This window comes from Thamnophis elegans, chromosome 2 (assembly GCF_009769535.1).
Source record: "Thamnophis elegans isolate rThaEle1 chromosome 2, rThaEle1.pri, whole genome shotgun sequence".
NCBI classification, from domain to species: domain Eukaryota; kingdom Metazoa; phylum Chordata; class Lepidosauria; order Squamata; family Colubridae; genus Thamnophis; species Thamnophis elegans.
In genome coordinates, this window is record NC_045542.1 from 67,643,262 (window position 1) to 67,663,310 (window position 20,049).

The 20,049-nt window shown below is 37.8% G+C and overlaps 1 protein-coding gene across 1 annotated transcript in view; it reads right to left on the reverse strand.

The window, feature by feature from the left end:
• The window catches only part of ATP10B (ATPase phospholipid transporting 10B (putative)), a 67,387-nt gene that overhangs the window by 47,192 nt on the left and 146 nt on the right, over nt 1-20,049 (reverse strand). The window contains 4 exon segments of the mRNA XM_032239037.1: nt 573-658; nt 4,067-4,271; nt 14,573-14,767; nt 17,662-17,952. Of these exon segments, the coding sequence (XP_032094928.1) occupies nt 573-658; nt 4,067-4,271; nt 14,573-14,767; nt 17,662-17,952 (777 nt within the window).

Genomic DNA, 20,049 nt, shown 5'->3' on the forward strand with positions numbered 1-20,049 from the left:
AGCTCATTCAAATTCTTTCTGAAGATGTTAGCTGCTCACCCTATAATAATCACACAAATTCATCTAATTCCATACTTAAACAATGACAATTGCTCCCACTTTATAACGATACTGTGGTAGATGATAAAAGAAAATTTATTGTTAAAGTGCTGTAGCCAAACACAAAGTTCTCTGCAGAAGGACATCAGCAGTACTAACAGTCTATTCAGTCTTAATCCTCACTGAAGAAGAATGAATATAGCAAATATTGCTGAATATATTTATTTCTGGACTATTTGCATACTTGGGAGAGTACAATAATAGTTATGTAAATTGTTCACAATATCTCAAAACATTTTGAGTAGAATACAATCATAACATAACATAACAACATAACATAACATAACACAGCACAGCACAGCACAACACAACACAACACAACACTGTTATGGCATCCTTTTCAAACTGCAGCAATGAAAAATAATAAAATGCTGTGAAATCATGACACATACATATTTTATTACTTTCCCCTTTTCTCTATTGGCTCTAATAATAGTGATTGAATGGTAAAAATAAAAACTGCAGTAACTTACATGTAACCTGTAAATCTATTGAGATCATTGTTAGGTTTTTCACAAACAATAATATTTTGGAATAATTCTGGCTCAAATTCCGTATTCTGTAAAGAAACAAACAAAACAAAATTAGTGATTTGTAATAGCAAATGGATATTTTTTAAACTGGTTTATAAGAGCTGTCCCAATATTTGTTCAATGGTTAGAAGTGATAATTGCAGATTAATGTGCCATGAATGAATCTAAAATGTGACCCCATCCAAGTACTTATTGTAATACAACAGTAGCTGAGTGAAGCCAATAAATTAATCCAACCTACCCCAGGTTGGTACAATCTAGATTTATTGGACTTCAATGTCCATCATGACAAAGGCTGAAATCCAACATATCTGGAATGCAACATAATGGGGAAGATACAACACAGGCAAGGCAAGAAAAGGTTAAATCTGTAGCACTGAAAACAGAAACATTTAAAAATACTTTACATTTGATGTCTAGATCGGGGGTGTAAAACTTGATTTGATTAAAGGCACATCAGGGTTGTGCTTGACCTCAGGGGGCTGGGTGAGTCTGGCCAGGGTGGCCCATTCAAATCACTTGGGAGTGAAAATGGAGCTGGGGAGGGTCCTCCTGAGCAATGTTCCCTCTAATTTTTTTTCAGTGTGAGCAGAAAAGTATAGTGTTTGAGCGGCATATTTTCATGCCTGAGCACCTGAATTTTTTTCACAGATGTCACCTAAGACAACAACGAAATCAGTATTATTTGAAACTCAAAGTTATGTTTATTCAAGGTACCTGCTTAATTAAAAGTGTTATATAATATCAGTATCACTTAACAACGGTCCTGCTTAGCAACCAAAATGTTGGCTCAGAAAGTCTGGCATTTGAAGCACGCAAGTCTTAAAGCTGTTGTTACAAGATCCTTGCACCCCTAACCCTTTAGAAAAAAAATCCCAGGGGTCTTCAAACCTGACAGCTTTAAGACTTGTGGACTTCAACTCACATAATTCCTCCTCCAGTCATGTTGGCTCAGAAACTCTGGCATTGAAGCATGCAAGTCTTAAAGCTGTCAAGTTACAAGATCCTTGCACCCATAACCCTTTAGGGAAAAAAACCCCAGGGGTCTTCAAACCTGACAGCTTTAAGATTTGTGGACTTCAACTCCCAGAATTCCTCCTCCAGTCATGTTGCGGCAACGTCATCTGCGTGGATCCATTTTTGGTTTTTTTCACAGGGGGCAGGGCTGCTGCTGAAGATGCCAACAAGCCCCCGCCGCCACTAAAATAACTGCTGCCACCGCCGCCTCCTCCTCCTCCTCCAACATCACCAACACATTTTCTGCCCAGCGCTGCAGCCGAGGTGAAGCAGCCAAAGCTCCTGCAGGCGCTCCCGCACATGGCAGTGGTGGCAGTGCCTCCCCCCCCTCGGAGCACCTTAGCTGGGCTCTGGGTTACCCCTGCCGCCGCCTCCACCGTGCTTTTGAGAAGCCATGAGGTCTTTTTTTCCTGCTCCCGCCCCCTCTGCCGCCTTCCTACTAGCTCCCGCAGCCTCATGGCTCCTCAAAAGCATGGCAGAGGAGGAAGGGGGAGGGATAACATGGGGGCCAGCTCAGGTGCTCCGCGTGGAGGGAGAGGCACCACTGCCACGGGCGGAGGTGCTGATGGGAGCTTTGGCGGCTTCACCTCAGCTGTGTCGGGCGGCAAATCCGGAAGTGCTGTTGGAGGAGGAGGAGGTGGCAGCAGATATTCCCCTTCTGCCTGTGACAGAAATCACTGCATGCAGTTATAAATGGCTGTGCGGTGTTTTCTTGCCACGTGCGCAGCCGCGCACCTTAGAGGGAACAGTGTTCCTGAGCTCTGTTTTCCTTGGCAGAGGCACCATGGGCTGGTCCTTTGCTGTTTCCAAGGCGGCCCCATGGACCAGATCTAAGCACCCCATGGGCCGGATCCACCCCGTGAGCCTTGAGTTTGACACCTCTGGTGTTTGAGAAATCACTCTATAATTTAAATAATATATTTTTTCCAAAATTAAAAATTTCACAAATGGATTTATATATAAAATGGATAAAAGGAAATATTAATTATACTGCTTCTGAAAAAATATTAATGTGGGAACAGAGATGTTAAAATACCTATTATTTTTGGCTAATCAGGCTTAAATTTGAAGTAAGACTAACATTTATTATCAATTTTTCATATCCCACTAAATTTTGCATCCCAAAATGCACATGGATATTAACATTTCCAGTGGGTGGATGAAGCTTTAGTTTTCTCCCGAAGTAAGTGATTTTAAATTGGACTTAGTTCACCTAAATCCTTTCAATGCATTTGAATAAAAACACAATACCACATATGCCTCTATATAGGGGTGAAGTTTATTTCTATGTGATAAGGTTGCAAGTCACTTCTTTCTATAACTTTTTTATTTACCGTATTCTTACTTCACTTTTTTCTTTCTTTTTTCTGATTTTACGTTTCCTTCACAATTTTCATCTCCCTCTGTCTGTCTCTGTCGCTGTCCCTCTCTCTCTTACTATTATAAATAAAATAGTTATTTAAAAAAATATTCTGAAGAAAACTGAGTGAAGGTGCAAGGAAATGTTACATATTGGTAAAAAGTCACTGCTTGCCTGCTGAATTTTTTAAACATTCTCTTTAAATTATATTTCTGGACCATTAATGGCTTGCTTGAAATTAATGACTGTGTTTTGGTTAGGGGTAAACTTAGAACCTCATTCCGAGGCTGTAAACACTAATATAACCAATCAATCGATCTGCACAGGGTGGATGACCATCTGACAGTACAGCCTGCAAGCTGGCTCATCGTAATGGAGCACAATAAATCACCTGTTTTTTTCACCCCACCCCCAACTGTAGGCTTGTCAAGCATCTGACAGTCTACACAAAAGTGCTGACAGGCTGAGAGTTTCTGTGAAGGTCTGGAGTAGAGCATGCCTCTTCCTGTGTTGACAAAACTTCGAAACCTATGTTTCAAAACCCAGCTTTTATATAAGATTAATGTAACATTTCAACAGCTGATATGTTATAAAGATTACTTTTCTGCTCTCTTCTGCTCTCTTCTACTAATAATTATAACTTGGAAGAAGAATCTGAAGCTGTCTCACAAGACCTCCATACCGCGCTTCCATAGAAGAGTCCTGAGGAACTGTGAATCCTGCTCCTGAAATGGTCCCATCTTCATGCATTTGGCAAACAAAGGTGGATATAAATGATTCCCTAAGTGTTTAGGCTTATGCTCTTATCTTGCTGCACTCTATGTCGGTTTTAAAAATCAGGGGCTTAGAAAACTGTTCCAGATACTTAAAATTCAGGAGAAAAAAAGTGGGGGGAGGGTTATATTTAATTATTTAATTTTCTAGTCTCGACTGAAAATAATCAATGAGAGGGAGGGAGGGAGGGAGGGAGGGAGGGAGGGAGGGAGGGAGAGAGAGAGAGAGAGAGAGAGAGAGAGAGAGAGAGAGAGAGAGAGAGAGAGAGAGAGAAGTTGCTTACCTGATGGGAGAAGCCTTTCACAACTTGTCTTTGTTTAAGGTTGGTTTCACCATCAAGATTTGCTGTCTCCAAATAACAGATCCTGTTCTGGTCAGAGGAGTAGAGCAGCAGAATATCAGCAGGAATGACCTCATTGCACTGCAGCTGCACAAAGTCTCCCACTTGAACATCTTTCCAGCACTTCTCAATGTAGGTGTTTTGGCTCCTGTTATGAGAAGATGCACCATCAGTTAACAATCTGTGACTGCCCTATCAACGCACAGAGCACCTCTTTTCTTTAGGGCACAGGAAAGCATTTTGTTTAAAGACATTTTTTAATGCAAGTGGATTTATGGGGAAAGCAGATTATCCATCCATCCATCCATCCATCCATCCATTTCAACAAGTGACTCTGGGTGGAAAAAGAATCTTAAAATATATTAAAAAAACAATTGCTAAGATAAATATAGAAAGTGAATCATATCAACTTTCATAAGCAACCAGATGCTTTGAAAGTTGATATTATATCATTGATATCTCTACTCAGGGAGATTCCTTTAAGTTCATATTTTTAAGTTCAAGTGGATCAATAAGTTATCAAGTAGTTTTAAGACAAATCTACAAAAAATGTTTAGTTAATCTATGTTGTCATATAATGGTAAAACTGGACTAAAATTTCAGGTATATTTTTTTCCTTAGGTCAACAGGGTAGTAACATTTTAAAACAAATTACTGCTAATAAATATTAAAAAAAACATTTGACTTATTGCAAAAAATGCTTGGGTTGCCTTAAGCTGTAGAATGGCAGTGTATAAAATTAAATAGCTTTTGTTTTCACAAATGCAGTCAAAACACATTAGCATCATCAGCACTCTTAAATTATTGTCAACACTAAAAAGTGTTCCCACGTTACTTATTTAGATTTGTTACAGCTGCCCACTTCAGTCTTCTCTCTATATGTAGTTTTTGCAGCAATCATTCCTTTATATGGATTTTTCCTTATTGACAGGATTTTTTCATGCCACCTTTCCATCACAGATTTTTTTTCATCCATTCCACTACCATAGTTCCGTGATAATGTGTAATAACTTATTTTTCACTTTTTTTCAAATGACTCCCATATATATATTTAAAATATCCGCTGGCCATTTATTCAATTAATTTACTAATGCTTTTTCAACAGAACTCATAAATCCTCTTTTTGTACCCATTATATTTTTTGTTTCTTTCTCTTTTTTCCTTCCCTTCCCTTTTGTTTAACCCATGTTTCCAGTTTTCCACCAAATTCTGTTTTTCCAGCTTTGGATCTTCTTTTTTCTGCATTGGTCTACCAGCAGCAAGATTCATAGCTACATCAAGGACACCATCCAACACTATGTATCGTCTTCACTTTATCTTGTTATCTATCCAGGTTTTTTAAAAATGTGTTCTTGCCTTTGCGTTGTTGTTCAAATGACCACTCAATTCCAGTAAATATTATTGCTGTCTGATAGCAATGCTTGTTTGTTTTAGTGGGCTGTTCAGATGACCGTCTTTACTTGGTTGACTCTACCTGGAGAATACACTGCCAAACACTCCCAATACATTTTGCTCATCCTTCTCAGGAATGTTCCATTCTCCCAACCACAATGACTCAGGATAGCAGGACTTAACGGCTTCATTGTGTTCACATAGCAGCAATAGCAATAGCACTTAGACTTATATACCGCTTCATAGTGCTTTTACAGCCCTCTCTAAGTGGTTTACAGAGTCAGCATATTGTCCCCAACAATCTGGGTCCCCATTTTACCCACCTCGGAAGGATGGAAGGCTGAGTCAACCTTGAGCCGGTGGGATTTGAACTGCTGAACTGCAGCTAGCAGTCAGTTGAAGTACCTGCAGTACTGCATTCTAACCACTGCACCACCTCGACTCTTTATATATTCACATACTTTATTCATTCTCTCAGTCTTTCTTTGTAAATTATAAAATCAGTCATGCTTTCAGATTTATATTTATTCTTTTGACATGCATATGTATGAATCATTTTATACTTAAAACAGGTATTTTTTTCTTAAAATAGAAGGTAACCATAGATTCCCATTCTCATTCTCCCTTGGGTTTCTGAAAGGCCCAGTCATGTTATTTGCATTCTCATTCCTACCAGCTATTCATGTCACTTAACAGAATGATGTTTTATCCAGATAACATTCATTCAGAATGCTGCATTATTTCTCCCAAGATGGTTCTCCAGTTCTTCTATAATCCCCATTCACTGGAGTTTAATTTGCAACTGTATGGATTCCTGTTTTTATATGCAACCCTCAACAATTAATATATTTTAGCATTTCATTCCTAATTAAGCCTGCTCTTGCCCCCATTCATGTATAAATCAATTCCATTTCAATAAAAACCGTTCAATTTTTATTTGGAACTATTACAAACTTCCCTTTCCTTGTAGTTTCACACTGTAGTTACACACAATATTCTTTCATTCTTTCATTCCATTTGTTAATGCATTGCATACACTTTGATGTTCAGCCCTCTTACATTCCAAGTCACAAACTTTTATATGCCATGATCTACATCACATGGACTCATAGTTATTGGCCTTTGTTGGTCATCATGGTCTTGGTTGCCTGAGACTTTCACATGATGCTTTTTAATAAGAGAAGGAAAGAGTAATTAGTCATAATCATGCCTGGCCATATACAGCATTTCATGCTGATTAAAAGGACAGTAGTGATTAGTTTTGGGTATACTCTGCTCAAGAATGTTTATGTTATCCTATGCAAATGAGGGCACCTAATCAATTGGAAGGCAGCATGCTATTGCCTGGTGGAGCAGTGGTTAGAATGCAGTGTTGCAGGCAAACTCAGGTTGATTCAGCCTTCCATCCTTCTGAGGTCAGTGAAATGAGGACTCAGATTGTTGGGGACCATATGCAAATAATACTAACATTATAAACCATCTAGAGAATGCTGTAAAGCACTATGGAACAATATATAAGTTTTAAACACTATTGTTATGACCCTGAATCTATCAATTAGGAAATATATATGGTGTACTGACATATTCTGGATGTAATCTTTTGGCAGTTTACCAACCGCCCCCCCCAGCTGTTTAATTGAAACTGGCATTTTAAACTCAGCGTACCAGGTAGCAAGTAAATATTCCTTAAGATGGCTTTCTACAATGAGGGTAACTAATGAATTGAAGACATGTGAGTATTTTTAAGAGAAGAAACACTTGGAGAAAAGCTTTTAATCCTTCATGATAGACGAGAGAGAAAGAACTGTGTTCATGGATTGTATGGGCCTTTATATATTCAACGCCAGCAATTGGAATTGTATTTAAGGTAAAGGTAAAGGTTCCCCTTTCACATATGTGCCCAACTCTAGGGGGTGGTGCTCATCTCCGTTTCTTAGCTGAAGAGCCAGCACTCTCCAAAGACATCTCCCTGTCTAGTGGCCAGCATGACTAAACGCCGAAGGTGCATGGAACAGTGTTACCTTCCCAACAAAGGAAGCTGCTATTTTTCTACTTGCATTTTTACATGCTTTTGAACTGCTAGGTTGGCAGAAGCTGGGACAAGTAACGGGAACTCACTCTGTTATGCGGCATTAGGGATTTGAACCACCAAACTGCCAACCTTTCTGATCAACAAGCTCAGTGTCTTAGCCACTGAGCCACCGCGTCCCCTTACTTGTATTTGGGAATTTAAATTACTTGTATTTGGGGGTCCATAACCAAAGAAATTAAAGACAAAGTAGGTTCCATGTGGTTGGAAACAATTTGGATGCCATGTAGTTACTATCCGAAATCTCCAAACTGCTTCAAGAGAATTTCCATCTACTGTGCACCATGGTAATATAAAACAGTTTTTTTTTCCAATGCAGAAGTCATTATCATTGGGCTAGTTCTATGATTGAAAAAGTTTAGCCATCTAAGATAACAAAGTATGTTTCAGGTCCAGATGCCAAATTGGTATTCTGAGAGAAGATTAAATCCAATAGCACCCTAAACTCTATATCGACTTCCAAATGAGAAAACATTTAGCACTAGTTCCCTGGTCAAATAAAACATTTATTTACATTTCAATTATATTTCTCCAATTCTTTACTGAATTTAGACACTTTCTGGGCATTTCCTGCAATCCAATCAAATAGATGGAAAGGAGAAATGTAATCTATGTATTAGCTGGCAGAATTTTTGAACTTTCAGAATTTGTACAACTTCAGTTAGCCTAATAAAGTTTTGGTTTTCTCATGATAAACCCAACTGCTTTTGTTTTATACCAAAACACCAGAGACAATTTACATTAAACATTGAAATGGTTACCCTGACATTTTCAATAGAGAGCAAAAGTCTCCAATGTTGCTTTCTAGAAACAGTCTACCATATAAGAATGAAACTGTAGCTTCTAATTCTCTAATATTCTATTAGGAAAAAAAATGTAATTCTAAAGCTTTCTCCCAGTTAAAATAACAATCCAGGACAACCTAATATGTGTTAAAAAGATGACCAGATTAAAATGATTTTATAATCTTCATTGAGGAATGCAGCCTTGCCCCTCATGAATTCAACTTCCTTTATTACCTTCCTTTCTCAGGATCAGTTGTGAACAGACCACAATTGATCTAGACTGCGCAATGCATGAAGCCAGAAACCACATGTTTAGCAAAAATGGCTGAGTTCAGAAAGGATATTGTATATTAAGATCAAATGAAATCATATTATGTTTAGTTTGATGTATATATTTCAACATGAAACTTCCATAAAACTCTCTACATACTGAGGTGGCGCAGTGGTTAAATGCAGCACTGCAGGCTACTGCTAGATCAGCAGTTCAGCGGTTCAAATCTCACCGGCTCAGGGTTGACTCAGCCTTCCATCCTTCCGAGGTGGGTAAAATGAGGACCCAGATTGTTGGGGGCAATATGCTGACTCTCTGTAAACCGCTTAGATAGGGCTGAAAGCCCTATGAAGCGGTATATAAGTCTACTGCTATTGCTATTGCTATTTTGGTAGTGGTTACCATTATGCTACACCAAACAATAATACTGATTCCCTTTAAAGCCACCAAATCCTAGCAAATTATTTTGAGTTTTTTTGGAAATAGGGTTAGATAGTGTAGATAACTATGTCCTGGTTTTCATTTTATAACTATTTTATTTTAGGGCATGTACTTTTTGTTCCATATGGCTTCTTTAATTTTGCTTCTCGTGTTTTCAAGCAATTCACAGTGTCTCAAAGCTAGAAATGTTTAATAGGAAATGAAGATGGTGATTGCCTATAGAGTAGTTCCCATACTGGAGTGAGCGGATTCCATATATTTTATATCCATAATTTGATTGTTCCCAACCTTGATTTATGAAAGAGGGTTGGATCTACTTTGGATTCAATTCATTTGGGCCAAGTCCAGTCAGGCCCGAATGAACAACTCCCCCTTTCTTTTTCTCAACAAGAATTGATCTTTTAGAACTGTACACAGAAAGCACAGATCATACTAGCCTGATTTTCTTTATATTCCTTGCAGTCTTGCTTTGGATATGTGGCAAAAGATTTCCTGTCAATGCTAAATTTTCTCCTCCTCCCAGATGACTGAATAGCACAACCAGTAGGAATTTGTGAAGACAATTTAAATCCAATCTAACAGTAACAACACTGTGAAGTGTTGCTAGCATTCCCTTTCTCTATGTAAAAATCAATGTTCAAAATGAGTGCGATATCTTCAGGAACAGTTTGATCATGTGCTTGCGATATCTTCAGGAACAGTTTGATCATGTGCTAAGATGTGCAAGAAATCTTCTATAAATATGTACATTCAAACATTCATTGTCTATTGGGATAATGCCTTTTCTCCAAAACCTGCATTATACAAAGCACTGGAACCAAAAGGTGTGGCATAGGCAATGATTGAAGAGGCACCTGGCTTTTCCAATAAGGGAATTGCATGTAAATGGAAGTTTTGGCAAGAAGAAGCAAGAGCCTCTCTCCCTGACAAATATTGTACCTCCATTAATTCATTGCCTGGAGTTATTTCAGTGTTGCAGCATGTTTATTAATAACATTATGCAAATCAATTCCATTTAAGATGAAGCCTTGGTTAGCCTTTTGCAAAGCAAAATTTCAAGATCAGCTGAAGATGAATATGGTATTAGGACATTTCTTAAGAGAAATCTCACAACAGCCTGTGAAGTTTTTTCTAGGAACTAGTTGAAACTGTGTAAAATAAGCACTTCACAGTGTTAGATATAAATAGTAAGAAACCAGTCACTTAATGAGGAAAATGGGCAGCATAAAAATGTAATAAATAATAAAATAAAATACTTTCTCATTTGGTGCCTTGATGTTAGGCCTCGGGTTTTTTGTTTATAAGGAAGAATGCCCAGGAGCAAGACTAAAATAAACTTTTTAAAAATAAAAGCAATGATGAAATGATCTTAAGATTATAGAAGAACTTTCATTAGAAGCATCTGCCAGGAACACTTCAAAATAAGAAATCATGTGTAAGATGAATCCAGCTGGCATTCTATGAATCCCAATTCATAATATTGTAGAAGTGTGTGAAAAATTCTTGTATTTCAAACAGATCCTGGATATGTGAACATGTATGTAAGTTACAGGAAACACAGTTTAAATATGTTATCAATATCTTTAAACCTGACCTGATAGAGTACTGCTAAAAACAATTATAAAGGATCTCATCCATTTTACAAACTTTCAACTTTTTATCACAAATTTTCCTTGTAGCCAATATAATTAATTTTTAAGAAAAATAATGACTTGATGTATGTTTTTGTCATCTGAAATTGAAAAAAAAAATCTAAATTCAAGGTGTTCTGATACATCAAGGCAATTAAGATGTTCTGATGCACCCATAACACATATCTCCACGGAAATGTTGAAGGACAACAATATAGAAAATTCCAAGTGTCTTCTACCATCTGGAGATATGGAAAGTTCCAAGTGGCATCGGAAGGTAAATTAAGTGCCTCTGTCCAACTAGCCAAAATTCGAATTTTCCTTAGAGAAAGCAGTTCCCATCTATTAGTTCAGCTTCCTCTAATTTTGAGTTTAGGTCACAGCCCTGAGGCAAATCTGAGTAAGGGGAATCATCAAAATTTGTTGCCACTGAAGAAAATATTCATTTTACTCTTCTCTTATGTGGCAAGGAAGCAGAGATCTTGTCTAATACTATGGTATTCAAATATACACCTGTACACTATCATTTCCTAGACTTTTATCTGAAATTAAGTTCCATATTGGTGCCAACTTGCTGTTTGGATGACAAATAGTAACAAAGAATGTTCCACCCATAGCTGGACATCACAACAGGCCACTGTTTGGATATAATAACCTTAAAAAGAAATAAAGCCTTTATAGTAAATGTGCATGGAAATGCTTTCCCATCCTTACTTAAAATATTCAGAAATTGGCCTGTTAGCCAAAAACAGAATCCTGTGGCATGCTACAGAGACTGGGAGGCCTAGGAAAAAATGTGGAATGTAGTGTGTTAATCTAAATTTAAAGCAGGGTGTAGAGGTGATGATAGAGATATGTGGCAAAATTCTGCATTCACTTCTCCATTCTTTAGAAACTGAGGAACAAAGTACAGATAATAAAAAAAATCTCTTTTCCTATTCCTAAGAGCACTAATGAAGACAATAATATGGATCTGTGCCACTAAAAGGACCTAATTTAGATATCATTACTTAAGATCCATACCTAAAGGTGATCTGTTCCTCATATGGTTCACTCACACAAATTCAGTTCCAACTTTTCTTCTTGATTCTTCATAGTTTACAGATAAAATAGATAGATTACAACTAAATTTGAGGGGGGGAATCTTAATTGCTATCTGTAAGGCAGCATAAGAAACTCTTATGGGTTTGAATTCTGGTATGTATGTACTATTGTGTGACTCATCATTGGCCTTACTTTGTGTGGATGACAAAGTATGGTGACGGAGGAAGTGAGAGAAGGAATTGTAATACCAAAAGGATGAAGGAAGGAGGAGAAGGAAACTCTGGTGGTTGGTTTGTGGTTTGATTGTGGTGTATGGACCAGTGTTTCCATGCAAATTTTTAGTTTCCTCAATAGTTCTCCTTTAGGCCAAGAAATTAGGAACAGAAATATAATAATAAACTAAATACTAACAATAATTATATGTTAAATATTACCTTTAGAACGGTTGTAAGAAAAGAAACATGATTATCAAAACTTGACAGTTCAGTAAATGATGACAGCAGCACGGGTATAATTTTTCAAAAGCCAAGAGATGAACTACTCAAAGTATTACAGAAACTGTACACATATTTTGCTCACTGTTCTGATTTTACCTAACTATTTATAGGTTCTGACTAGCAATCTGACTAGTGATATAAAAGGGTCGCTATGTATATGACAGCTGTGAAAAAAAACAGAAAAACAAAACAAAACATATTGGGAATCATTTAGAAAGGATCGAAAACTGAAATTGCCAAAACTAGAAACTTAATTCTTGGTTATTGTCTTTGCAATGAACACTACATCTCTATGTCACATAAGTTTAGTTTGAAACAAAGAAAAAAAGCAGAAGAAAGCAACCTGGGTGGGGTTACTAGAAATTTTTTTTCTCTCTTCTACAATACTAAAATATTTGTTTTAGTTAGTTTAATTTTAGCTAGATTATTTAAAACAAATTAGCATTAGTAGTAAATAATATTGGATAATATTTGAAGGCTTATTAAAGTTGCTTCTGAAACCTCCCCAAACTGCATCTCAGAAGGTATTTACCTGCTGTACACTAGGCAGCCCATGCTATTGATCTCCTTGTCCAGCTTGTATCTCCGGAAGTCTTCCCAAGCATCTTTAAGAGCAGTGATGGCCATTATAACACAGACGGGCAACACAGATATTCCTGGCTCAAAAACATTGACTACCGGCACAAAATTAAGAACAACGATGGCCACAAAATATATGTTGGCAAAGCGGTGAAACTGTTCAAAAACATTTTTAGGGATAAAAGACAGGAATGTGTATCGGGTGGTCTTGATTTTGTTGCCTGCATGATGTCTGTTTGGGTTTTCTTTCCACTTGGCTTCAAAGGGCAAGTTCGACAGCACAACTCGTGTAGTTTCTTCATTCTTTCTCCCATTCCTTCTCGTCACAGATTCCACACTCTCAGACTCTGAGACAATGCTCTGGCAGCACAGTCTTCTGAACCAATGTATATCCTGTAGGAATGTTACTGAGCACATTTCCTTGACATCTTCCTGCCCCTTTAAAGCTACACTTAAAGAATTAAAACACAAACTATTCCGGTTGTTTTCTTCCAGGGAGAAGTGTCAGGTTGAATTTAATTGAGCCAACTGCTTTTGCTTGCTTTAGTCAACACCTGTTGAAACACAGAGGTGTCCTCCTTCTGAAAACCAGTTTTGCTGCCATCAAAAAGAGTGCTCCTGGGTCCTAGTGCCTGCCTTGCTGCCAATCTGGATTTTTTTCTTCTCGGCTGTACAATGAGACCGAAACTTTCTGAACCGTATAAAATAGAAGTTAGAAGTTCACTGGCCTGTTACTTGAATCTCGGATATGTATGGATTATAGGGCCTTTATCATTTTAAATACTTGAAATTTAAAACAACAACTTCAAGCAATTACATTTCTCTGCATGGAAATTATATGCCGAGGAAACTTGTCTGTACACTGTTTTCCATAATTTGTATGCCATTCTCCAAAATGCTTGCATCTCCAGCTGTCTGCATTGTCAAAAAAATATTCAAAGCAATGTCTAAAGGAGTGGATATATATTTTATGCGATGCAAAGAGGATCTGTAGAATGGCTTCACACATCACCCTAAACCAATTTTTAACTATGGGTTATTAAAGAAAGCACTGTGGTTTACACATTCAATGGCTGAATTTGTAGAAAGCAGTAAGCTAAAACTAGGTATATTACATGATTGCTTATGTGAAATAAATCATATTTCTGTAGCAGTGGTGGGTTCTGGATCCCATTGCAACTGGTATGGTTGCAACAGGGCCCAACGTTCACCACATCAATGAGTGCAGCATGCGCATGCCTCCTTACTTCCTGCGATGCCTCTGTGATGCTCCAGCTGCTCGACAGAGCATCACACAGGCGCCACGTGCTCCGTGTGCATGTGCGGAAGTGCCGAAGAGCTCAAATACAGGTAAGGAGCTTGGGCGGGAGGGTGGGTCCTTTGGAGCGCCGTACTGGAATGGTACCCAGTGCTCCGGGCAGGCACCGGTACGCCAGTACCGGGGCGCACCTCCTGCAACACACCACTGTTCTGTAGGAATCTAAATAACAGTGGCATAAGCATAGGGTTGAATTTTGTGATATTCATCATAATTGATGTTTGAAATACAATTTTAAACAGGAAATTGAATGTACCAACAGAATTACAGCAATACCGATATTATAAAGAAAAAAAATCTTCTGCCACAAATTGTATTCTGATAGTTTATTGCTTACATAAATATGGGGGATGGGTTAGGGATATAAGGAATAATAATGTAATGGCATATTTATAGACTTACTTATTGTATGCCTTCGTTTTAGAAGAATTGACTTGCTGATCCAGTTTGTATCTCTTATAATCTTCAGTGCCATCCTTGACTGCTATAGTTAAAAGAACAGTAAGTAAAGGTACCATTGTGATATCCCTCTGAAAAACTTCCAGTTGTGGAAACCAGTTGATGATCACCAAGAGGAGGAAGTAAATGTTGGCCAACCTAAAAGGATAGAATAATTAATGGAGTTGTTATGTTTATCATCTTTCTTATTGTTATAGTGAGGCAATGATTTCTGGGTCTAATCAAACCAACCAACCAACCAACCAACCAACCAACCAACCAACCAACCAACCAACCAACCAACCACTCACTTATTCGTTCATTTGCTTTAATGGCTAAACTTAACTCTGTCCAAAAACTCTGTCTATGCAATGCATGTATGCAACCACACTAACCATGCAGGGTGATTTTTCATAAAATATTAGACTAAATTGTGATGAGTTTGTTTGTGGCACCATGGCAAGTCAGCTGTAGCATCTGTTTGGGCAGGGTTGAAATAGGCAAGATGGTGTACAGCAGAGTCCCCAACCCCCAGGCTATCTATCTATCTATCTATCTATCTATCTATCTATCTATCTATCTATCTATCTATCTATCTATCTATCTATCTATCATCTATGTTTGTGTGTGTGTGTGTGTTGCATTTGTGCTTCCAGTGACACAATACATCTATCTATCTATCTATCTATCTATCTATCTATCTATCTATCAATCATCTCTCTCTATCTATCTATCTATCTATGTTTGTGTGTGTGTGTGTGTGTGTTGCATTTGTGCTTCCAGTGACACAATACATCTATCTATCTATCTATCTATCTATCTATCTATCTATCTATCTATCTATCTAATCTAATCTAATCTAATCTAATCTAATCTAATCTAATCTAATCTAATCTAATCTAATCTAATCTAATCTATATATAATCAACAGCTCTGCCTTGTCTGTCAACAGTCTGTAGGTCAACATTATGTGGCTTTAATCTGTATCTAGTTTTACATTTATGCATAAGAACATTCTTGGCATTGTGAAGAAAGATAACAGGTGTGTGTGTGTGTGTGTGTGTGTGTGTGTGTATGTGTATAATGTTCTTCACATTGTGAAGGAAGATAACACAGCTACATATATATATATATATATATATATATATATATATATATGTATATGTATATGTATATGTATATGTATATGTATATGTATATGTATATGTATATGTATATGTATATGTATATGTATGTATAATACACACACACGCACACAAACACACACACACATCTGTTATCTTCCTTCACAATGTCAAGAACATTCTTATGCATAAATGTAAAACTAGATACAAATTAAAGCCACATAATGTTGACCTACAGACTGTTGACAGACAAGGCAGAGCTGTCGATTATCTTATGGCTTCTACTCCAATTTCCCAACCAGGTCTTGGGATGGTTGAAATTGTTTCTCCACCAGAGATAATATATAGCTGCTTTGTCATGACCCATTTGTTCTGACTGGGCTATTCAAGACTGGTCTATAATTTCTCAGGTCAGATGAATTTAATTAAAGCTTCTTCTGAATGGTGCTTAGAATAGCTTCCTGAGGATCTGGACCATCTCGTTACTTAAAGAAGTGTTATTTATAGCTCCCAATGAATCACCAAGCCTCTCCCAACAGACTGGAATTAGGCAACGTCTGACACACGTCACAATCTATTGTCTAAATAGCCTGAGAAAGGATTGTATAGTATCTCATGTCATACTAAATGAGCTATTTTTTAAAATGATATTGGACTGTCCCTTATTATTCATTTTATAAATCATCACCCATATTTAAATATGGAATTCAGTGTTGTTTCCTGTTGCACAATCAGACTTTGATCCAATCCTTCCCTTCCCTTCCCTCCTGTAGTCTTCCCCATGAGATACGGAGTTTCTTCTGACTTTCTTTAAACAAAGTTTAGAGCATGTGTGTATATGGAGGGGAGAGGGGGTGAATTTCATTCGCACATCCACAGATGGTGCCAAAGAGGAGTATTAGATTCCACTCTAATACACTGAACAGAACTGAATAACAGAGTTGGAAGAAATTTAGAGCTCTTTTAGTCTAATCCCCTGCTTAAGCAGGAAGCCCTGTACCACGTCAGACAAATGTCTCTTCTCTTCTTAAAAATCCATTGATGAAGCACCCACAACTTCTGGAGGCAACTCATTCTACTGATTAATTGTTCTGTCAGGAACTTTCTCCTTTGACTTAGGTTGGCTTCTTCCTTGATAGGTTTCCACCCATCACTTCTTGTCTTGTCTACAGGTGCTTTGGAAAATAGATTGATCCCCTCTTCCTTGTGGCAGCCCCTCAAATATTGGAATACTGCTATTATGTCATCCCAGTCCTTCTTTTTATTGAACTGGACACACCCAATTCCTGCAACCATTCTTCATATGTTTTAGTCTCCAGTCCTTTGTTGCTCTTCTCTGTACACTTTCTAATATACAATGTTTATACACTGTATAAAACATTCCAACTTTTAATTTAGAGTTCGTTGAATATCTGGGGTCTATCAGATCTGCAACAGAGATACTATGACTAGGCCAAAATCTAGCTTAAATCATCCAAGGTTTTGGCATTGTCACTTAAAATCTCATAACATTTTGGTCATTTTAAAATAAAGAAACAATTTTATTTCATTGTAATTTTGATGCTATGTAGGAGCATCATCTACACCATGGTTTCTATATCTCGGCATGCTGACTGAGGAATACCGGGAATTGAAGTCCACATGTCTTAAACTTGTCAAGGTTGTGCAACACTGGTGTATAACATTGTGTGCGCCAATGCTGTATTGTATGTTCCAGACTTATATAATGGAAAACCTTTAATGACAATCTGAAGGAGGAGTTTAAATCTGCAACAATATCTGATTCTTACCTCACTAAAGGCATTATTTGCTTTTTTGTATGATTCTTTTTTTTGGGGGGGGGGGATACTTTTCTTTCATTTACTGAAAACAGATATAAAAATAACCACCATTGTGGTTTTCTTTTGGTGTAGTGGTGCATTTTCATACCTGTGAAATTGTTCAAAGAGATTTTGGGGTAAAAAGGTCAGCAAAGTATATTTTGTGGTTCGTATCCCATTTTTGCAATATGTCTTCAGGATTCTTCCCAACTCCTTTTGAAATCTAGCATTATTAGGAAAGACAATCCTGCATCTGTCCCAGTTGTGTTTCTGGTTCTGCCTTGGTTTGTCAGAGGATAAGAGAGGTGTTGATTCCAACTGTGAACTTTCTTCTTTTGGCCATTGCCAATGGTACGTAGCCGAGTCAACTGGTAAAGTCATGGTCACTGATAAGGGATGTCTGAAACACAAACACAGAACAGGAACTGAAAAACAATTCTAGCTTGGAAGCGAATGCACCTCTTCCTAGGTTCTGAGTTCACATGTTACCTGCTGCACGAAAGGCTATCCAGTACAAGAAAAATGCTTCCCCAAGAAACAAGAGGAACACATGGTTGATTACTCGCAGGAAATGATGAAACACACACAGAATTACTTGCAACCTTCAAACCTAAACGATTTATAGAGCAAACAAACACAGTGAACTGTGTCATAGCAGATGCTGACATTTGACAACCTAAGGGGAAATCCCATCCTGCTCGCTGTGTGCAATGAACGTGTAGAGATGTTTCTGTCTGATTGAAGCTCTGCTCTCTTTGCCTCCTTGTTGCTGGAAGAAAGGAACCAGGATTGGTGGTGAGGCAAAGAATATGAGAAAAAGCAAAAACAGGAAAATATAATCTGATATTCATCTTTGTCCTTATTGTTAGAAAAAGCCCTTTGTGATAAGAAAGGGTTAAACTGTTGCTTATAAGACCATTTCCCTGGAGGGGCAAAATTAAAAGCAAGGATAATTACAACTTACAACACACACCTGGTCCTTGTAAGCAGAAAATACATCCAACAGTCACACAGAGTGTGCTCATCTACTATTTTAAATCCAACCCACTCCTGAATACGGTCTCTCAGTATTTCAGTTTCAATTCTCTACAACAGGTGAAAACGTAGGCAGTCAAAACACCTCTAGCCAAAACCCTAATGATAACTCAGCAGATTTCTTATTAATTTTTAAACCCTGATGCAATTAGGACACATTACAGACATTTGGAATTTGGAAGCCTAGAAACATAGTATCTGAGTTGTGGCATAATATTTACCACTAAAGCCAGCATTTTAGGCAGCCCCTGACTCTTTCACTTTTGTACAAAATGTATCTCTCAGTTGAAGTTGATACTGTGTGGAAACCTATAGTTTTTGTAGAGATCTTTATATTTTCTTTGCATTTTTGTTCAAAGAACAGCTGTTTATCTCATCCTGTCTCTATTTTGCTAGTGTAAGTGTCTTGGACAGTGGTGGGATTCATTTTTTTTTTTACTACAGGTTCTGTGGGCATGGCTTGGTGGGTGTGGCTTGGTGGGCATGGCAGGGGAAGGATACTGCAAAATCCCCATTCCCTTCCCACCCCACTAACCTGCTTTCCAGTGATCAGCTGGGAGGCTGGGAGGCAGCAATAGACCAACCATCAATTGGGGCTCGGAGGCTGGGAGGCAGCGAATAGATCGAGGGCATGGCTAGTCAGAGGTGGTATTTACCGGTTCTCTGAACTACTCAAAATTTCTGCTACTGGTTCTCCAGAACTGGTCAGAACTGGCTGAATACCACCTCTGGTCTTGGATACAAAAGGACTGACAAGGATTGTTATGAGTTGGAGAAGAGTAATCAGTCACAGGTTTTTTCACCCCTTGGAATGTACTTTGTTTTTTTTGATTAAAAAGCATTCGAAAAAGCAAATTCAGACAACAGACAATTTAAAATATAGTGTGCATTTAACATTGGGATAAAGAGAACAAAATGAAATGTAGATACCTGAAACTTTTATAATATCAACCAGAAGGGTGATACGTCTGGTGCAATGGTTAAGAAGGCTAGAAACGGAATCTGTGAGGGAATCTAGTCTGATTTAGGCACAAAACCAGCTGGGGATCTTGAGCCAGTCACATACTCTCAGCCCCATGAAGGAGGCAATGGCAACTGCTTTAGAAAAACTTTACCAATCTGACTTTAAGGTTTGTCCAGGCAGTTACCAGTAGTCAACAATAAGTTGAAGGCATCCCTTCTACCTGGAAAGTTTTCAGCATTGCCTTAAAACAGGGAACTGACATTAGAAGAATTTCTTGGGTTAAGAATTCTACAAATGTTGCAGAGGCCATTGAAAAGCCCCCTTTCTTGTATATACAAAATTGATTTTACTGTAAATGTGTAGAGAAGCCTGTATGGTTGGTCTTTTTTTTTTTTTTTTTTGCATGTGTGGGAGATTCCTGCAAGAGCAGATAGCCTTTTAACTATCAAGATGCAGAAGAGGGGAAATTGGAACAATTCCTTTTAGTTTGATCCTGAT